This window comes from Brachyistius frenatus, unplaced genomic scaffold (genome assembly GCF_029030835.1).
Source record: "Brachyistius frenatus isolate BFR_SWC_R1_liver_20210118 unplaced genomic scaffold, ASM2903083v1 Contig_92, whole genome shotgun sequence".
Taxonomy (NCBI): Eukaryota; Metazoa; Chordata; class Actinopteri; family Embiotocidae; genus Brachyistius; species Brachyistius frenatus.
The window spans coordinates 382795-404590 of NW_027210691.1; the positions used below are offsets into that span (position 1 = coordinate 382795).

Below are 21796 nucleotides of genomic sequence, written 5' to 3' on the forward strand. Positions count from 1 at the left end.
ACTCCTGCTGAACCAAAAACTGCTGAAACCTCAGGATTAAAAAAACCTTCAGGGTGAAACAGTTTCTGAGAAAGTGGTTTGTTCTTTTGAGAACAGTTTGTCAGGCATCGGTCTCTCTCTCTCTCTCTCTCTCTCTCTCTCTCTCTGATGGTTGTTGGACCTCCCTCCCTCTGCCCCCCCTTCCTCCCCTCCCTCCCTCCTCGGCAGCAGCAGACGGGGTCGAGTCGCCTCTCCGCCGCCCGGAGCTCATCTCCAAACCACCGAATCACATCTTTCACCGGGAGCTCGACGGTCCTGACGCTCATAATGTCCCTCTGAAGCCCGACTTACGCTTCTTCTACGACCTCTGTGAGTTTTAAAGTGGATGCAGAGAGCGCGTGAGGACAGACAGATGTTGGACGGATTTTTTTGTTCTGCTTTTGGTGTGTAAAACTTGCCCAAGTAGGTTAACGGGACGAACCGGAGGAGGTTTTTCTGGTCTGTTTGGAAAATACCGTGAGTTCGTTCTAAAGAGAAAGAGGGACGGGGGGAAGTTGTAGAAAACTCTTGAGTGTGTTCGGTCCAATGCGTCCGGAGCGGCCGCTGAAGCAGCAGGACCACCGGAGAACGACCGAGGGAGGCTCGGAGGGAAGAGCGGCTGCTGGACGTTCATGTCTCCTCTCCCCACCGGCACCGAGGTACGCTCACATTTTAACCCTCTTTTCTCGATGAACTCTCCCTCCCTGTACTTCTTATCATTGATGGACAGATGTCAGAGGTCACGGACGCACCTCCAAAATAAGACAAAACACACAAAGAAAAGAAAAAAGAAAAAATGCACCGAAATGCAAAAGTCAGATCAGCTGACCAGAATCAGCTCAAAGAAAATCGAATAAAAAGTATGTTTTGACCCTTCACAATAAAAGCCCAAAGCTCCAAACTGCTCTCCAATCGATCACTGTATTGATCCTCATGTTCTGTGAAGTGCGCGCGTGCTTCCAGTCCAAGTTTAGACGGTCTCATAAAAGCTGTGCGCGTGCATGTGTCCTGGAAACGTGTAAATGCATTTAGTTCTCACGCACAATGAGCTACGTTACTGTTATCATCACCACCACCATTATTATTATTATTGTTTTATATAGCTCAGTTCAATGAATTAACAGCTGACTAAGAATGACGTCACCAGTTCCGCTTGACATGTCACACTCTTCCAGGTGATTCAGGGGATCTTTCCTCAAAAATGGAAGAAATGCCAACACTGAGCAACACTTCCTGCGCCCCAGAGGATGAACCCTTTAGGTCCTTTAATGACGTCATGACCTTTCCAGCACTGCCACACAACAAACAAAACAGCTGCACGAACAGCTGTTGGGTATTAATGTCTGTAGTGGGCATAGCAGCCAGTAGGGGGCAGCAGCAGGAGCATTAACGTGTTTGAAACCCTGAACTGTTTCATTTTCTGCTTCAAATCTGTCATTTCAGCCACACGCTCTTCTTCTGCGGTAACAACTTCACTACTTCACTACACGTCGTATAGTTTTATTTTCAGAAGACGTCGGGCTCCTCAGAGAGCCGTGCTCTCCAGGACTGGGTTTAATCTAAGAGGCACAACAGGAATCCGATTTTGTTCTCCACCTCATCTCTCAAACATTTCTTTTAAAAACAAACTTCCCTCACAAGAAAAATGTGGAGCGTCAGCAGAAAAAACAACACAAAAGAGACAAAAAATACCGCAGGATGAAAATGGAGAAATTACCACGATATCAGAGCCAAATGTGGATTAATCCGCCGCTGAAAATAGTCCCCAAAAGCTTCAGCAGCCAGGGTTTTTTTTCGGACTGAGTACTTTTGAAGCTCTATATTTGGGAGGTGTTTTAACCGAAGGGACCGGAAGGATACTGAACTTTTTCAGAAGATCAAAAGTCGTGTTTGTTTTCTTTTTAAAATCCGGCCCTGAACGGCACAACATTTACACCGTGAGCAGGAGGTCAGCGAACGCACCATCATAACGTGAGAGCAGATCACAGATGGTAAAAAAGAACTGTTCTCTTTAAAAAGAAGTGTGTGTGTGTGTGTGTGTGTGTGTGTGTGTGTGTGTGTGTGTGTGTGTGTGTGTGTGTCCTGGTTGGGTGATTATGAAGTCAGTGCTGCAAAGATAAAAAGACTGAAATAGTGACGATATTCTCGTACTGATGACATCAAATGTTTCTGCGGAGGACTGGGGGTCGATTGAAGTTTTATAAAAACACAACAAACAGGTCAAAGTTCAGAATTAACTGTCCTAAAAACGGATCAATCAGAAGCTGAGCTGTGAGATGAAGAACCAATGAAAAGCCGGAGAGGGCAGAGGCACTGAGGAGCAGAGAAGATTTGTCAGAATAATAAACACGAAGCAGGATTTTTCAACACGGAGAGGGTTTGTTTGGAGCCTCTTCCTCCTCCTTCACACCTCCTCTTCATCAATCCAAACAAGCTCCTGAATCCAGACTTCTATTGCAGTTCTGGTCTGCATTTGGTCTGGTTTGCTCATTTTCAGACTCTAGTAGGATTCAAAATGTGAAAAAGCTCCCTCTAAACTGTTTTCCATAGGCTCTGTGGCGTAACAGATAGTGCATTGGACTTCTAGGTTATCATGAACTAAGAGATTTAAAGGTTGTGAGTTCAAGTCCCTCCATAGTCAATATTTAGAATTTGCGGTTTTACTGTGACCTTCTGCGGCTGCAAACCACCTCAACTGTGGCCTCATGGCAACATGTTGTTAGCTGTTTCTTAACTTGAGTCTAGAAAATATCGAATATATAATTTTGTTGGCATTAGACATAGGAAACACTTTATTTTATTCAAGTCTGTCTTCAAGAAGTGGTGCCTGATCAAAATATGGCTCTGTGGCGCAATGGACAGCACGTTGGACTTCTAGGAAAACAATGAAGAAGGCATTCAAAGGTTGTGGGTTTAAATCCCACTAGAAGCAAGCTGACTCAGCAGCACCGAACCTTTGAATTACATGTTTAATTAAACCAGGCTCATTTAGACCCTTCTGTTATAAAAACTGATTTCACAGGCAATCAGAAATCAAACGCACCCCAACCATCCCAAGTATTTGGAAGCAGTTTTAATATTGTAGGGTAATTATGGGATGCGGGAGGATGGTTTCCTCGGTGTTTGTCATTTATAATAATTAGCCTGACAATTTAGCATCATCTGAGGTTAGACAGAGGCTCTTCTGTGACGTGCAGCTGTGTGTGTGTGTGTGTGTGTGTGTGTGTGTGTGTGTGTGTGTGTGTGTGTGTGTGTGTGTGTATTTGTGTGTGTGGCTCAGGCGACACATGTATACCGCAGTGTTTTCCAACCTCAAAGCAACACAGTAAACAACGTACACAACATACACACACAAATGCACTGATACATACAGTACATTAGTCATTACACACACACACACACACACACACACACACACACACACACACACACACACACACACACACAAGGATTTGGATGCGCTTCAAATGAAAAAGCTTCACCGAGGAGAGAGACGGAGGTTTGTTCAGTTCAAATAAACTTTTAGAGGAGACTGCAGTACCACTGAGGGCCACCAGGGGTTCCAACCATCCTCCAACAGACTCCCATTCAAAAAGCATCAAGTTCTCTCCTGAAATACAAAGTCAGTAAATGTTTTCCATAAGTCATCATGGTGTCATTAGATAAAATCTCCTTCTGATCAGAGTTCTAGTACTTCTGGAAATAATTCATCATTCATTGGATATTAGGACTCAGACACAGATATGTTTGGGGGCGGGGCTGCTTTCTCACATGACCTTGTCCAAAGTCTCATCAAATGAGAACGCAAGAGTTTGGTGAGTGGGAGACCCGATAAGAAACAGAACCGTCATCAAGTCCGAACATTTTATTCAACAACTTCACCGCAAAGTAGGAACAAAGCTTTGAAGTGTTCATTGTGTTTAAACCAGGTGTGTGTGTGTGTGTGTGTGTGTGTGTGTGTGTGTGTGTGTGTGTGTGTGTGTGTGTGTGTGTGTGTGTGTGTGTGTGTGTGTGTGTGTGTGTGTGTGTGTGTGTGTGTGTATGTGTGTGTGTACACTCCCATCATGAATCACTGCACACACACACACACACACACACACTAACGTTCTGTTTCTGTGTTATTAGTCACACAACAAAGGCATGAACACACACAGGGACTTTCCAAACGCACACAGAGTCTGTAGTTGTGATGACACATTTAGAGCGTCTCACCTCGACGGGTCGACCGTCCGCTGAGACGACTCCGTTTCCCACAATGCACTGCAGAACAATGGAGCCAAAATAATCAGATCGGAGCAGAGTGAGGCGTCGCAGCTGAAGTCCGGAGTATTTTTACATTCATTCGTCTGTCAAAAAGAAGAACAAACTCCAAATGAAAACACGAACCTGAGATGTCCGGATTTAGCCGTGTGCTGTCAGACCCGAGGTCAAAGGTCAGACCCTCCCTGCTCCGACTCTCGCTTTACGTTTTTCTCAGGAGACGTTTCACAGCTCTGTTGCAGCATCGTTGCATAAGAAGCGTCTTTTCTCTTCATCCTCTGCAGCTGATTTCTTTTTTTCAAATCCAAACAAAAACAAAAGTTTCAGTTTGAAGAAGCTCCAAATTAAAATCACAATGAATGAACAATGATACTTGATTTCATCTCAGAGTGTTTTTACAAAAGAGTTAAAGTGTTTTTGATGTCTAATTTCTCTGTTTTTTAGTTTAAATGTAGAGTTTCAGTTTATCCTGCTGGAGGATGAGAATGGAAGAATAATAATTGTTTATTATTATTATCTATTGATTATTTTACCATGAAACTGAACAATGTTTAATCTTCTTCACATCATGTGAACCCTTTTTATCGCCACGTTTTTATTCACAAACATGTTGCGTTCAAAATATCCGAGCAGAGCGTCTGTCAGAGTCTACTCTGTGTGTGTGTGTGTGTGTGTGTGTGTGTGTGTGTGTGTGTGTGTGTGTGTGTGTGTGCGTGCGTGCGTGCGTGCGTGCGTGCGTGCGTGTGTGTGTGTGTGTGTGTGTAGATGGAGCTGATTGAACACAAAAGGAAACAGCAGGAGAACAGTGTGGATCTATTGTGTGTTTTATGTGTCTGACAGAAATCGTCTGTTGCGCGTGTGTACACAGAGACACACACACACACACACACACAGACCACACACAGTCTGCTGGCCTACATCGTGTGAAGATGTGTGTGTGTGTGTGTGTGTGTGTGTGTGTGTGTGTGTGTGTGTGTGTGTGTGTGTGTGTGTGTGTGTGTGTGTGTGTGTGTGTGTGTGTGTGTTTTTATGAAAGTGGACACACAAACGGTCCCAAAGTGGACAGACAAAACGACAGGTGTTAAAACATGTCGTTTGAATATGAACCAAAAGTCCCCGCCGTGTCTCTTTGAGGTAGTTTTGTGTCTTTTTAATCTCTGTCATCATTTTGCATCCCCGTGGTAGTTTTGTGTTTCATTGCCGTGTCTTCACGGTGGTTGTTGCATCTTTTCTTTGTTCAGTGTTGTTTTGTGGTCAGTTTGTACCTCTTTGCTGTTGTTGTCTTTTTGTGGGAGCTGACAATCTTTAAAATATTCATGGGATTTTTTGCTGTAAAAAATCATCAGAAGCTGTGCTGGAAGTATATAGATATGCAGCTTTTAGGAGGTTTTTTTGCTTTTGGCCCCATGATTCTCTAAGTTCAATAAATAAATTTGAAAAAGATTAGAACTCAAATATTTCTGTGACGTGCAGCATGATTATTATTACAGGAAGTGATTACATATTTATTCATTTATCAGGTGGTGCTTTCAAGAAAAATATGCAATTTTCTTTCTCAACCTGCAATGTTTTCTCATTCCCGCAATTTTATGCAAAAACCCACTTAAAACTAAAAAAATTATGACATTTTTGAGAAAATCTGACAGAATCAAACATTTTCGATCGTAACAATTGCAAAAAAAACCCAGCTGTGACATCCTGGAGTGACTTTACAGTCACCAACGACCTCACACCTACGTACTGCATACACAGCCCAACACACAGAACAAACTGCGCAGTTAAAGAGGAGTAAAGTTGTGTTTTTATCAACATTTAGTATTTCAGATGGTGTCCTCCAACAGCACCATGGTGTAATTTAGGGTTAGAGATTTGGGTTTAACTTTGTAAGGTTTGACTCTGGTGGGACTTGAACCCACAACTTTTGAATCACTTCTCTTGTGCTTAGCTAGAAGTCCAACACGCTGTCCGTTGCGCCACAGAGCCACCTGTGTCTGAGGACTTTGGAATAAACTTGAATATTTTATCAGTGAAGGCTGTTGCGAACTGCCTGGGAGGCAACGCTGAGGGCTAAAATCCACGAGGCCTCCTTCTCTCACTGATGTCATATAAACATGAAGGCCTATAGAAGCAGGAAAAATGTAAACACTACACACTACTACACACGCTACACAAACAAGCTGCGTGCTCTGGTTCTGGAGTTTGAGGCCTGCAGGCTCATTACAGAACAAGTCTAAGTAATAATTCAGATTATTATCCAGAATCCATAATTGCTGTAATCAATCTCTATTTTCTCTGTTTTATTTCTCTCTCCTGTGTGTCGGAGCCCAAATACAATAAATAACGTACGTCACCGTGCAGATTTAGAGCAGCACCGGGAGGACGGCAGAGCAGTGTGTCCACTGAGGAAGATTTTTCAATCTGACTTCAGTGTTTACCAAGAAGTTCAATGTGCTATCTGTTGCGCCACAGAGTCTTCTTCTACTTGGAAACAACATGCATGATGAAACCAGGCTGACACAAAGACTGATGACTCTGGTGGGACTTGAACCCACAACCTTTGAATCACTTCTTTCATGGTAACCTAGAAGTCCAATGCGCTATCCTTTGTGCCACAGAGCCTTGCAGTGATTGTGCAAACCCTGTTGCCATGGAGACACAGTTCAAGTGGTTCTGCAGCGGATGTTTTCCATCACTGGTTCACTGCCCGATTCACATGTGTCCATCCACAGTGAGTCGTCAATGGGTGGCTCCGTGTTGCCCTAGACAGAGCATTGGACTTCTAGATGATCATTCAAAGGTTGTGGGTTTGAGTCCCACCAGGCTCATAGCTTTTGACCTCTCTGAAGATGTCGTAATGCCCTTTTTTAGCTGCGGCGGGTAAAAAAAAAGGTTCAGCTGAAGGAGACGGACGGCATCCGACGGCTCTGTTTAATTTAACGGACCTCACGTCTGTTCGCAGTCTGTCCGGTTGTCGCGACAACGAGATACGGCATCAATAACACAGACACACACACTGACCCCGGTGGAAGTGAAAATGTTGGTTCACTGCCTGCATGTGTGTATGATGAGGTGTGTTTGAAGCAGATGCACCTGGAAATACCTTGATAGGTGATGAAGAGGATGGTCAAAGGACACACACACACACAGACAGACAGACACACACACACACACAGACAGACACAAACACACACACTACAGCCTTTTCTGTTCTCTCAGTGTGTGCTGAGTGTTTTAAGTACCGACAGACATGTTAAAGACATACGTGTGTGTGTTTTACTCACGTTATGGGGACATACATCTGCTTGCACCGTCTCATTGTGGGGATTTGTCTTCCTACGAAAAGTCCTTCTCACATAAATCATTCAGATTTAAGTTGACGTCTTGGATTAAAGAGTTGCAATCGTTGGAAACAAGAAAAATAAACTGGTCTGAAATACGTTCCTTCTCTCGCCTCCATCTCTATAAGTTATATGAAAGTTTGATGTTTTTTCCATCAGAGAGCAGGACGTCTTATCCAACATGCTGGGAGGCTTCACGACAAGCGCAAACATAATTTCTAGTCAGAGTTTGAGTTGCAGCAGGTGGAGATGATGAGGTGAAGTTAATGTGAAAAAAATCCTCCCAGAGTTCCAGAGGACGAACATTCATGAGCTTCCCACCGTAAACTAGAAACCTCTGGCTACATTAAAAATATAACTTTTACTGTTAGAGAAGATCATTAACCGAATCGTAAAGTTTTAACTGTCCTGAGTTAGAGACAGAGTGTGTCCCATCGGGGCTGCTGTAGGAGTCAGCACAGTTTCAAGGTGGACAGCCAAGATTAGCATTTGACCGCAAGTGGAATTTGATCTTCTGTTCCTCGGTTATAGTGTGGAACAATGGAGACCAGAGTTTGTCTTGAAGTCGCCCAAAACTGGGTTTATACCCAAGTCTGAAACCAGTTCTAAGTCCAAACCAAGTCCAGAACTACATCCTAAACCTGTCCAAAACCAATTGAAAACCAATCCTAAACTTGTTAAAAATCAAGTCTAAAACCATTCCCCAAATTGTCTTAAACCACGTCTAAAACCAGTTTAAAACTAGTCCAAACAAAGTCCAGAATCAGTCCTCAACCAGTCCAAAACCAAATCTGGAACTCAATGCGAAACCAGTTTAAAACTGGTCCTAAACCAGTCTATGTTTGTGGGTTTCTTTCCTCCTCCAACCAGTCAGGTGTCAGTTATGGTTCCGAAATAATGAGCGGAAACATCACGATGTGCCAGTGAAGTTGACCTTATATAAAAACTAAAAATGAAATGCTGTCATAATTCAGGTATGAATGATGTTATGAGTTGATGGCTACATACGTGTTTTGTGGCTTCGCCCTGACCTTTGACCTTTGGCCACCAAAAAAAAACAACGTAATTAATTTATCCGAGTGAATGTTTGTGCCAAATTTGAAGATCTGCTCGTAAAGAACATCTGCTGTCGCTGTCCAGGAAGTGAATGGAAGTCAATAGACTGTTCTCTGAAGTGCTGGAAACACTGCTGAGTGTGTGTGTGTGTGTGTGTGTGTGTGTGTGTGTGTGTGTGTGTGTGTGTGTGTGTGTGTGTGTGTGTGTGTGTGTGTGTGTGTGTGTGTGTGTGTGTGTGTGTGTGTGTGTGTGTGTGTGTGTGACCTCGCCGTGACTTTTCATTCGGTTAACCACAGTGTTGAAACGGCTCCACCACAGCTCTGTTCGGTACTCTGTCTGTCCTCCACCGTCTCTCGGGGTCATTTTCTCTCCGCCGGTCGGTTCGATCGAAGAAAACGTCGTTTCTTCTGAGTCCGACTCGGCTGCTTTTGATGAAGTCACGTTTTCTCCGTTCGGGCTCCTTCGGACCGTCTTTTCGCTGCTCTTCCTGTCGGCCTTCGTGGACCTCGGGTTCTCCAGGAAATATTACAGAAGAGTTATTATAGAGTTTACTTGTTTCGCTTGAGCAGATTTTAACCTATAAAAAGTTGCTCTAAGCCATTAATTGTGACTCTGGTGGGATTCTAATTCACAATGTCTGAATTTCTCCAAATTAAAATACCAACACACTCTCCATTAAGTTTCAAATATATAAATGACTTTTCCTCAAGTTATTAGAAAATATAATCAGGTCACAATCGTGTTTCCCCTCCGTCCTTCTTGGTGCAGTTTACAGGGCTGGTTTCACAAAAACTAAAGTTTTAAGTCATACGAACGTTTATTTCCAACGTCATTAATGTTATTTTAGAGTGCAGACCCGAGTGAGCTGTCACTGCGGTGTTTATAGAGCCCTGCAGTTCCTACATCTTTTTCCCCACAACCGTAAAGTCGCTGTTTAAATCTCAGCTGTGAAGGAGAATCTGCAGGTGTTTCCACGCAGTAAAAATGGATTTCAACCAGCAACCCGCAGACCTGCTCTGCATCTGGCTCATATTACTGACACCCCGACTCCTCCAGGACTCCCATCTAACTCTCACACAGACGCACACACACACACACACACACACACACACACACACACACACACACACACACACACACACACACACACACACACACACACACACACACACACACACACACACACACACACACTCTCCCCCTCTCACCCCCTCATCTCGGTTTTTTAGCGTGCAGCTGCAGAAACACTTGTTTACGTACGAAGGACTAATTGGGTCAACCTGTGTTACTGTATCAATGACTTTGTAGGAGGCCGTTATCCTCCAGTGGACACACACACACACACACACACACACACACACACACACACACACACACACACACACACACACACACACACACACACACACACACACAGGGTTAAGAGAAGAGACCGCATTCTTGTCTTCCAGCCAAACATTACATGTGTCCTCACAGTTTTTACACAAAAGAACAGAGAACTCCTCTATGGATCTCCTCCTCCTCTTCCTCTTCTTCTTCTTCTCCTCCTTTATAAAGCTTTTCACCTCCTGCCTCTGTGAGTCTCTTTGTGTCACTGCCGTGTTTTATGTTGTTTAGAAGAAAGACCACTGTTCTCCTTTTAGGGCGTCAAATACTGCAGTTTTCTCAAAGCCTGCTGGCGTCTCTCAGATTCCCCCCACGGTGAACTTTGGCGTCGGTGGCCTGACCACCTGATTCGGGACATCAGGTGAGGTAGGATAGATGATCAAGACCATGTGGAAGCAAAGTCACTGTAGTTTTATTTTAAGTAGCCACAGATTGGATATAAAAGTGATTGTCGCTTCAGGCTCTAAAAAATAAGGCCCATGCAGAAGTGCCTTAAACTGCAATACCACCGAGCGCCACTAGAGGTCGGCTCCAAAAAGCCGCTCCGAACTAGCAAGATGGTGACGAACAGAATCTGAACTGGAGGCTTCATGACATTCACAAACCAACGATGACATCACTGATGGTTTCCGCTTGTACGATAAGTTACATGATCTTAACGTTACCTACTTTAATAATGAACCGAAGCAGTTTTTGGTTCCTGTACTGAAGCCATCTTGTGGGAATCTTTGGGACGGCAGCAGGCGTTGACAGAACGTCGGTATTCGACACCCTGAGAATGAAAACGGGTCGAGAAATAAGAGGCGCTGATCATTTGTCAATTAACCCAGAGCGCTTACAGGAGTCTGGCACTCTTTCCACAAATGAGACTGAAAACGAGTTGTTTACAGGAACCAGACAAGAGAGTTGGTGTTCGTGAAGCGGGAAGCTAACCGGCGTTCCCTCATTGTTTTCTCCAGGTTTCTACTTCCTGTGACATCATCACACCATGCCTGAGGGGTCACGGCGTGGCAGCCAGAGATCGCCCAGTAACACAGGTAAAAGGGAAGCGAGGTGGGGGGGGGTGGCAGCGGTTGTTATCCATAAAACTGGTCAGATATTTCCCTCAGGAGGTGGTGGAGACCAAAAACAGAGCTAAAAAAAAAAAGAGAGAGAAGTCAGTCAGATTAAAGGTTTGGATCATCTGTCAGTCAGTGAGTGACTAACTAGTTCGTGGGATTGTTGTAGTAAAGTTGCCGTTCAAGTAAAGACCAAAATATCTGCCGACAGCACAAATAACTAAACAGATGTTGTTTCTCTTGAGTAGATTTTAACCTATAAAAAGTTGCTCCAAGCCATTAATGGTGCCTCTGGTGGGACTCTAACTCACAACCTCGGAATTTCTCCTAATTAAAATACCAACACACTGTCCATTAAGTTTTAAGTTTCCATAAGGTTTTTCGTGATTTTATTTTGAACAAAATTATAAGATGAATGTGGAATATTTTGAAATAACTGGTTCACTGTTTTTTTTGCTTCTAAAACTTAAGTTTTCATCTATAAATCAAAAACCTACGAGCTGAGCCGGTTGTAGTGGGCGGGACTAATGCTGGAAACCTGATAGTTGATTGCGGTGTTGAGAAATTTGCTCTTAAAACAGTTTTTGCACAATAAAGACACAAAAATACCCTAATGGGCAAAGACATAAAAGCTTAAAGACAAGATATTTTTAAAAAAACAACCACAAAAAGACACATGAGACTGTGGATGGATCTGAATTAAAAACCACAAAATATAAGTTAAAACACGGTCGAGACAGCTCGAGCAGCACCTTCAGTATGTATGTTTCCACGCTTCGCGCTCACCTCTCTGCAGCTGTTGGGCCCCCAAAACGGCCTCCGCGCAAGTATGCAAATTAAAAATGTTAGCAGCTGGTGCAGCCGCCGTAAACTGAAGGTTTCTGTGGACATCTGCGGACTGAAACCTCAAACAAACAGACTTATGTGTGCCCTTACTGTCGGCGGTGTGCATGAGAGGAAACATGAGGCTCTGTGGCGCAACGGACAGCGCATTGGACTTCTAGTTGAACACAGTAGAAGTGATTCAAAGGTTGTGGGTTCGACTCCCACCAGCGTCAGCGTTTAAAGCTGCCTGACATGGTGACTTTATCTGTATTTCATCCAGCTTTCAAAATAAAAGTCATCTATATTTCATATATTTGAAAAATACTACAATTATTCCAGCTTAACCTCACTGAGTGAAGCGTTGTCGTTTTCCCACTGAGAGTCAAGATTTTATTTCAGTGTTTTCGGTCTCGGCTCAACTTTCTCTCCGAGCTGTGACTTCCTGTCACCAAACCAGAGAGAGGCCCGGCAGAGTGGACTGCTATTATACACAACACTAACACACATACATACACACACACACACACACACACACACACACACACACACACACACACACACACACATACAAACACACACACACATAGAGGCTCTGTAATGATGTGTAATTACACACAGCCACCATGCTGTTTAGTTGCTCTGCTGTTATATTGGCTTCCATACTTAGCATTTACACACACTTACAAACACACACACACACACACACACACACACACACACACACACACACACACACACACACACACACACACACACACACACACACACACACACACACACACACACACACCTAGAAACATACCAAAGGGCAGTTACATTTCTGCACACGCTAAAATTCTGCAATTATCACAGAGGCAACACATTTGTACACAAACACACCACTGATTGTTGCATGCAGAACTGGCATGTGGACACGCGCACACACACACACACACACACACACACACACACACACACACACACACACACACACACACACACACACACACACACACACACACACACACACACACACACACACACCAATATACTCTGTGGGCAGGAAGTTGTATGGTTTGTGGTGATAAAGTGTAGCGCCGAACAATGTTTCTGCTGTAACAAACACACACACACACACACACACACACACACACACACACACACACACACACACACACACACACACACACACACACACACACACACACACACACACACACACACCATAAAAGGCCACAGCAGATCTGTTGATTATAACCATAGAAAGGAACGAGGCAGAAAATAGAGAACACGCCCAGATAAGGCTGCAGAAACACGACGAGATGAACGATAGAATAGAAACGGAGAGCAAGCTGAGAAAATCACGGATTTTTATCTGTGGTCGTGTTCTCGCTTGTGATTGGCCGGTTTCTGGAGACTCCCTGCTGTTATTATTTCAGTAACAAACAGTCTGAACAGAAATGAGGAAGGAACCGGGAGGGAAGACTGAAACACTCCGAGTCAGAGTCAAACCGCAGAGTTTTAGACTTTACAAAAAACCTCCGGTGAGAAAAGTCCATCAAAGTTTTAATAAACCGCTTTTTAAATGCAAAAACAAACAGTGAAGTCTGTGAAATGTGTTTTTGTCCTGAACCTTGCACAAAAAAAGGAGACATAGCTGGAAAAGTGAGGCCGATGCAGAAGTGCTATCAGGTGCAGTACTACTGAGGGCCACTAGGGACTGACTCAAAAAAAAAAAAAAAAGCCTCCGGCTCCATAGACTCCCATTCAACTTCTCTCATCAAATCCAAAGTGAATAAAATGTGTCCATCAGTTATCTCGGTGTTGTTAGCTAAAGTCACTCCTTCTTCTTAGTTTTCTGGAGGTCCATCTGAAAATAATCCCTCATTCATTAGAAAAGAAGATTCAAGAAGACCTGTTTTTTGGGGGTTTTTTTGCGTTTGATTGACAGGCCTGTTGTGCACTGAGGGTTCTGTTATAGGTGGGCGGGGCTTAGTGTCCCTCAGACCTTTCATCAGGTGGAATTCAAGGAATTTACTGTCAAGACTGAAGAGGAACCGACGGCAGCAACGTGAAGTTCAGAGTAGTGATGTAAAATTAGCAGCTTGTTGAAGGGAGTTCACTGGTGACTGCAGGAATAAATGTAAACATGAGGAAACCGTGAGGGTGTGTGTGTGTGTGTGTGTGTGTGTGTGTGTGTGTGTGTGTGTGTGTGTGTGTGTGTGTGTGTGTGTGTGTGTGTGTGTGTGTGTGTGTGTGTGTGTGTGTGTGTGTGTGTGTGTGTGTGTGTGTGTGTGTGTGTGTGGCACAGTGCTGCTGGGGGTGACGGGCTCAAAGGACGACTCACTTCCTGTCTTTGTCTCTTTATCTGCTGCAGTCTGAAAACTTTCACTCAAACGCTGTTAAAAGGCCACTTGGACTGTTGCGCTGAATCTGACTCTGAAGTTACATTCTCAGTGTTTGAACATCTGGTTTAAAGTTACATTCCCCTCCTATTTAAACATTTGGTTTAGAGTTTCATGGGTGCCCCGTCCCTCAGCTTCCTCGTCACTCTCTTATCTGTAGAATTATTAAGGGAGATACAAAGATGAAAAATAAGAAAGATCACAAAAAAAAGGAATTGCTGCTGGTGTCGTGTTGGTATCTTAAATTATTTTACACCTCGGGCCGCAAGAAATAATTTTGGCTCTAAAAACGTTCCTACAATACTCTGCAGTGTTTCAACAATCCAGTATAACGGATAAACGTGAAATAGACACGCTTTGTGCTGTCTAGGCGTGAAAGTTACACGTTTTCCTGTTGTGGACGAAAATGAAACCTACTGCTTGTATTGAGCCGTGTGATTTTCAGGAAAATAAAACTTACAGCTAAAATGAGTGATGATTCCACAGCACCTGACATTTACATGCATTTAAGTTTCACGCTTTCAAAGCGTGTAACTGTCACACCTAGACAGCCCAAAGTGTGTCTATTTCACATTTCTCTGAAGTAGACCGGTGTTTTGTTTTTCTTTATTGCAAATTTTTGATATTTTAGTTTTCGTAATAAAGTCAGTTTTATTTTGAAAGGTGACTTTATGCTGTAATACTTTCAGCAAAGCATCTGCTCACGATAGTTTTTCTTGGGAAAAGTTGCATGAATCTTGCTAAATTGCCGGCTGTTGCAGATATTACAGAGACTGCGTGAGTTCACGTTAATTTTTCACAATTTTCCTGAAATGACTTTCTTGTTAAAGACAAACTTTTCTCTGAAATCTTTCTCCAAATACAATTAATCGTGCACCGTTTGAATCATGTGGCTTTGTGCTTTCAGATGACGTCTTGTTTAGTGAGTTTAAGGGGTTAATACAGTCAGTCCACCACAAACACAAGGACGGTAGTTAAATATCACATTTTAAATTGAATTATCGATGAGCTGAAGCGCAGCCGGATATTTTTTTCTTCTGTTCTTCAGGTTCACGTGTCGCAGTTTGTTCTATTCTGAGAAACTGGTTACGAACACTTAATGACAGGAGCTTCTGTCTTATTACTGTAATCACACGCTGGAATCCACTCCGCCTTATAGTTTGTGTTTGAAGGGAGATTCCCCTTCATGTCAATCACCGTGTGGCGTTTAGGAACAGAAAAACACACCTGATGTTCTGTAGTGAGGCTTCTTCAGACATTTTGTTTATTACATTCTCCTCGCACAATATTTATCATTTATGGCACAATTCTTTGTTTTAATTGGTTCATTTTAAAGCAAAAAATGTTGAAGTAAAATGGAAACTGATTAAGGTCAAATGACAAAATTCAGGCTTTGAAGACTTTGAGTGTATAAAGTTTAGAAATCTTTAATGAAAATTTTTTTTAATCTGAAAATGTCTAAATAATTAATCTATAATCCAACATTAAGACAAGATAAGACTTTATTAAACTTTCAGTGGGGAAATTTAGTCGTGACAGCAACTTAAGAATACAGGTGAAAGAAAAAAATTACAAATACGCAAACAATAAAAGTAGAATAGAATAAAAAGATTTGTTTTTTTGAAAAATGCAAAAGGTTTTTATAAATACACACAAAAGCTATATACACAAAATAAATAAATACATCTTTGACCTATACAGTGAAATGTTAGTATAAATATTTCTGAACAAAGCAAAAACTGATTAATAATGCGCGTAGCTGATAAAAGACATATCTTTTTCTGTACATTAGAAGATTTGACTTCTTTAATCTGATTACTATGATCTGTGTCTGTTTTAGAGATTAATACATAAATACACATCTGTTTACATTTTACACAGGAAACATCTGACTCTGATGTTGGACCGCCGCTCCCACAGGTCGGTCTGTCGTTACGTTTTTAGGGTGGATGTGCTCAGAGTTACGGAGTTACGTAACAGAGATGGAGGCTTTTATAAACAGCCTGTGGTTTGGACGGAGTTTCATTGGGTTGTTTGAGACTTCAGGTTAGAATCAGGTTTATGTTGAGAGGACGAGCGGTGACGGGACGGTCCTCATAAAGATAGAAGTACAAGTATGTGTGTGTGTGTGTGTGTGTGTGTGTGTGTGTGTGTGTGTGTGTGTGTGTGTGTGTGTGTGTGTGTGTGTGTGTGTGTGTGTGTGTGTGTGTGTGTGTGTGTGTGTGCGTGTGCGTTTGCATAAGAAAGACAAACAGAAAGAGACGTTCATAAAACCACATCCTGTACTCTTAAGTCAGGTGCACACACACACACACACACACACACACACACACACACACACACACACACACACACACACACACACACACACACACACACACACACACACACACAGCCAATAACAGGAAATCAGGCTGCCTGAGTGTGACTGACAGACTTCAGTCAGTCTTTAACGGTTATCTGTATTGTTATAAATTCAGCAGAGAAACAGCATGTGGACTGATTGACACACACACACACACACACACACACACACACACACACACACACACACACACACACACACACACACACACACACACACACTGACCCCTGCAAATTGTAAGTACATCTCTCTTGAACACATTTCTAATGGTCGTCTGTTTTTCTGCTCATTGATCTTCTGGTTTTCAGGTGGAACCGATCAGTCCTGATCTGGTTGTTTGATCTGGGTTCAGGTTGTCTGGTTGGTTAGTGTGTGTGTGTGTGTGTGTGTGTGTGTGTGTGTGTGTGTGTGTGTGTGTGTGTGTGTGTGTGTGTGTGTGTGTGTGTGTGTGTGTGTGTGTGTGTGTGTGTGTGTGTGCAGTAGATCCTCCAGTTCCGATGTCCAGTTGTTGAATCTGTTCTGTTTTGGGGACTCGTCGACTCGATTGTTTTTCTCCTTTTTGGACTCGGTTATGCCGTTGAGCCGTGTTGCATCATGCTGACAGGTGTTTCTATTATTTTGTCCACCCTGTTTCTATGAGGCTGGGTGTTTAAAGCTGTGCATGTATTCTATAAGCTAAAATTCTTAATTGTCTGTAGATCACATGATTGAAAGCATCCAGGAGGTTATATTTCATCAATCTCAAAACAGGCCCAAAGCGTTCAGTACAAAGTTTGATTAATCGTTAAAGACCAAAAAAAATCTTCATGTTTGAAAAGCTTGTACGAGAAAATGTTTGTCATTTTTTGAAGAAAAATAACTTTTAAGACAGTTAATCAGTAAATAAAATCTAATTCCACATATTTCTGGGCTGTTTAATCTGCAACAGTGAATCATGTTTTTTATCTCTGCTTCATTTATTCTGTATTTAAAATCTAGGTCTGTGAACATGTCTCATAGACATCATATTTACGGCGATTATACTCAAAAATCAATCATTTAAGAGCATTTTGTCGTTTTACTTCCCTTGTGTGAAGTCTATTAGGAGCCAACGACTTCTTTTTTCTTTTATATAAAAGATGTTTTTTCTAAACGAAACATGTGGAACGAAAGCAGCTCAACGCTTCAAACCACATGTAGCTGCTTTACAACCGTGTTGGCAGCTTTTAAAACTCTTCCTCTACAAAACCTGACGGACTGATATCAGCTCAAAGGGGTCCGCGTGGAAGAAGAAAAAAGTTTCTCCTTTAACACTCGGTGAGGAAATTTTCCTCCTGCCGGGACGTCTGGAGTTTTAAACGCTTAATGAGCCTTAAATACTTCACCGCGTCGGCGAGTCTCTGCCAGCAGGCCGGGCAGGTGGGTTCATGTCTGGACGGAAAAGTTTCACGTCGTTGAGAGGAAACGACAAAGAAAGCGTGAAAAACCAGAGAAACATCAGATTTTTAGGGTCAAACTGTAAATCGCCAACAGAGACTCCTGAAACGCTTCAGAAAGTCTCCGGCGATGAAGCAACGAGCCGGGCGACGTGTTTCTGAGTGACGTTCAACGTTTCAAAAAGGGGCGGAGCTTCACACGTCCGCCAGGTGGGTTTTCTTTGACGTTCACGGAGGTCGTGCAACCGTGAATTCGTCCCAAAGAGTCAGACTGTCAACAAAGGCGGCTGAGGCTTGTTAGCGTTGTTAGCGGTTTGTTCATTTGAGTTTAACTTGTTTTTCGTAACATTAGCTGTTTGTTAGCTGTTTGTTAGCTGTTTGTTAGCAGGTCGTCAGATTGTCAACGATGAGACCTAGTGTGACCTTGAACTGTGACGCCATGGCAACAGGGTCATTTCAGCTAGCGTGAGGCTCTGTGGTGCAACGGACAGTGCGTTGGACTTCTAGCTAAACAGCTGACGGAGATATTCAAAGGTTGTTGGTTCGAGTCCCGTCAGAGTCGATGTTTCTGACACTAAAATCTTTGCTGCTGATTTACCACAAAGGAAATGGTTGTCTGTCACCACGGTAACGCTGTCAGATTAAATGAAGTTGGCTTAGCTTCTTGTTGTGTCATAACGAAACAACACGCCTGATGTACAGCTCATATGACGACAGCACTTCCTGTTTACCACCAACGATTTCCTCAATTCACCGATCAGCAAATCGTTTGAATGCAACTGTTGGGTCTTTTTGTGCTCGTACTTCCTGTCGAAATTGAGGTCGCCTAGACGACGGTTTGACTGGCAGGTGAGCAGCTGTTTGGATGGTTTTTCAGCTTCCACTGTTAGAAACACTTGTGTATTTATGTGTGTGTGTGTGTGTGTGTGTGTGTGTGTGTGTGTGTGTGTGTGTGTGTGTGTGTGTGTGTGTGTGTGTGTGTGTGTGTGTGTGTGTGTGTGTCAGCAAATAAAATAACTGTCCATCTGGTTCGATTTAAAAAGCAGCAAACGTGTCAAAAGTTTCAGAGTCAATCAGACGGATTCTGACTCGGAGGAAATCAGCTGGAGGATTGATTGATTGATTGATTGATTGATTGATTGATTGATTGATTGATTGATTGATTGATATTTATAGAGCCTGTTTTCAGTTTGAGTTGTTTAAATGCTCTGTGACACCATTTGTATTTGTAGTTTGAGCCCTGAACATCGACTCAAACACTGAATATCTCCGTACGTCAGTTGTTGTTTTTTTACACAGTGGACCTGTTCCTGCACTCCTGTTACCTTTCTTCTTCGTTGGTATCCCTATTGCCTGCTTTTTACCTGATAAGAGCAGCTGGTGGACTGAACTGTGTCTCTGTCTCCCTGCAGCTGCCAAACGTCCCTCCTCAGTCTCGTCCCTGAGTGGGATTGTGGGTAGGATGATGTCATCGGGCGAGCGAGGCGCGTCGTCCTCCTCCTGCACCTCCGTCAACACCGTCTGCTCGGATGGCGAGCGCCCCGCCTCCCTCTCCTCTTCTGCCTCCTCAGTCTCCCTGCAGGATGCCTCCCACTCCTCCTCCTCATCTTCCTCCTCCTCCTCGCTTCCATACGGCGCCGTGCCGACCTACAACGCCTCGTCGTCATCCTCCACGCCGAAGAGGAACGGTTCTGACATCAGCCTGGACCTCACTCCGCTCGTCACGCCACACGGAGGAGGAGGAGGAGGAGTCTCTGTTGCCAAGGTGGCAGGAGGAAGCCACGCCCCTAACGGACATGCACCCAATCCGACCGCGGCAGTGGTAGCAGTGGCCGCGCCGAAGCAGCTTTCTCGGCTGGAGCGAGTCGTTCTGGAGATCGTGGAGACAGAACGGGCCTACGTCCGAGACCTGAAGAGCATCGTGGAGGTAACAACTTTATTTGTTTTTATTTAAGAGAGTTTAAATTGTGTAGAAATGTAGTGAAAAGATGTGTAACGTCTAAAAAAAACTAAGATATTCAGATGTCACAGACTTTTTAAAAAGCAGCAGCCGGGGAACTTTTGGCTTAAAAAAATGACTCCAAGTCTCCAACCTGCTTTTTTTTATTATTTTTATTTTTTTATGGACAATCAGCTGATTGTGTTTCAGAACTTGAAGGGCTTTTGGACCAAACGTTAACGGCGAGTTTCCCCAAGAACTACCAAGGGATTTGTTTCCGTCTGCATTCTCACTGAAGAATAGGAAGATGTAAATCAGTCGGTTGTTGGTATAGCAACGTCTATTCTTCCGTGTTTTTGTTCTGTTATTAAAGGCTAACGTTTAACAGATAGTTCGGCTCGTTTGAGGCGGGGTTACACGGTAAATACACGGAACAAACATCCTCCTCAGTCCCTGCAGTGCTGACATTTAAAAAAAACAAAAATACATCATCCAAATGTTCCTCCAACATTTCTGCATAACTTTCAACACACAACGACTTTGAGTGAATGCAGAGGATGACATCATACAGGAAGTCATTCTGAAGCTGCAGGTTTGAAGAAATGATCGGGACGTCTGAGGGTTGCATCTGTTATATTTAACTTCCTGTCGTGCTCAGTCTGTCCTGGTGGACGCCAAATATCTGCAGGGTCCCCCTGAGCTCTTTAAAAAAAACAAAGGACACAAAACGTCACTTCAGGAAGCTACGTGAAGTTACCCGTTTCCTCACTCTTCGAACTCCCTCTTGGGCTGGTTGGTTTCCACGGTTACTGTGGCCTGCAAGGTGTTGACCGGACGCGATTGCAGCGATTTAACGGAGAGAAAAATTAAACAGGACGTTGAGGAGAGGCCACATCTGTGTGTGTGTGTGTGTGTGTGTGTGTGTGTGTGTGTGTGTGTGTGTGTGTGTGTGTGTGTGTGTGTGTGTGTGTGTGTGTGTGTGTGTGTGGGAGGAGCCGGCTGATTTACCGGCCAGGTGTGAAAGCCTCCGGGCCGGTGTAACTGCAGCTGCCCTCCACACATCCTCCTCCCTCTGCTGCATCATCGATGGACAAACGTTCCTTCACATCAGAACTCTGTCACTCAGGAAGCGTCGTCTTCCTCCTCCTCTTCCTCTTCTCGTCTCATAAGCTTTGTCTCTTTGTTTTTATTTCAAAGCACAACTTACAGACACACGACACATTACTTTAAAGTTTATTTGTGGTTCTTTTTAATACCACAGAAAGTTGACGTCACGTGCACTCGTAGAAATGCCACAAAAAAAAAAGATTCATTAAAACTTCTAAGATTTATGTTTATCTGGAAACTGGACCATGTTGAGAGCACCGACTCAGTATTTCACCCGACCCGAAGAATGGGTCAGAAATGCTTTTTGGAAACAACTTAAAAGTTCTCCGTGGAGTAAAAAATGAACTTTTTTTAAAGGAACTTTTGAATGGAAAAAATGCTTCTTGACAGAATTTGCTGAGCTGGTTGTTTGACTGTGTGTGTTTCATCCATCATTGGTCCAGGTGCACCAGGTGTGTGTGTGTGTGTGTGTGTGTGTGTGTGTGTGTGTGTGTGTGTGTGTGTGTGTGTGTGTGTGTGCGTGTGCGTGTGTGTGTACACCTACAGCTGTCCGATCGGAGTGTGAAACATCCTTTTGAAGTAAAGGACAGAATTTACTGCTGCCTTCATCCCCTGCCATGTTACACACACACACACACACACACA

The 21796-nt window shown here is 43.4% G+C and overlaps 1 protein-coding gene and 3 non-coding genes across 4 annotated transcripts in view; 2 read left to right on the top strand and 2 right to left on the bottom strand.

Annotated features, from left to right (window-relative positions):
* Positions 1-245: 245 nt before the first annotated feature.
* Positions 246-21796, top strand: part of plekhg2 (pleckstrin homology domain containing, family G (with RhoGef domain) member 2) — a 50009-nt gene continuing 28458 nt past the window's right edge. Inside the window, exons 1-3 of the mRNA XM_069710521.1 lie at positions 246-677; positions 11018-11095; positions 19518-20032. Coding sequence (XP_069566622.1) covers positions 11047-11095; positions 19518-20032 — 564 coding nt within the window. The 5' untranslated portion in view covers positions 246-677; positions 11018-11046. The remainder of the gene's footprint in view (positions 678-11017; positions 11096-19517; positions 20033-21796) is intronic.
* trnar-ucu (transfer RNA arginine (anticodon UCU)) lies at positions 6170-6261 on the bottom strand. The gene is given in 2 exon segments: positions 6170-6205; positions 6225-6261. It is a non-coding gene; the product is annotated as a tRNA-Arg (tRNA).
* On the bottom strand, positions 6806-6897 carry trnar-ucu (transfer RNA arginine (anticodon UCU)). Its single transcript is given in 2 exon segments — positions 6806-6841; positions 6861-6897. It is a non-coding gene; the product is annotated as a tRNA-Arg (tRNA).
* On the top strand, positions 12083-12174 carry trnar-ucu (transfer RNA arginine (anticodon UCU)). Its single transcript is given in 2 exon segments — positions 12083-12119; positions 12139-12174. It is a non-coding gene; the product is annotated as a tRNA-Arg (tRNA).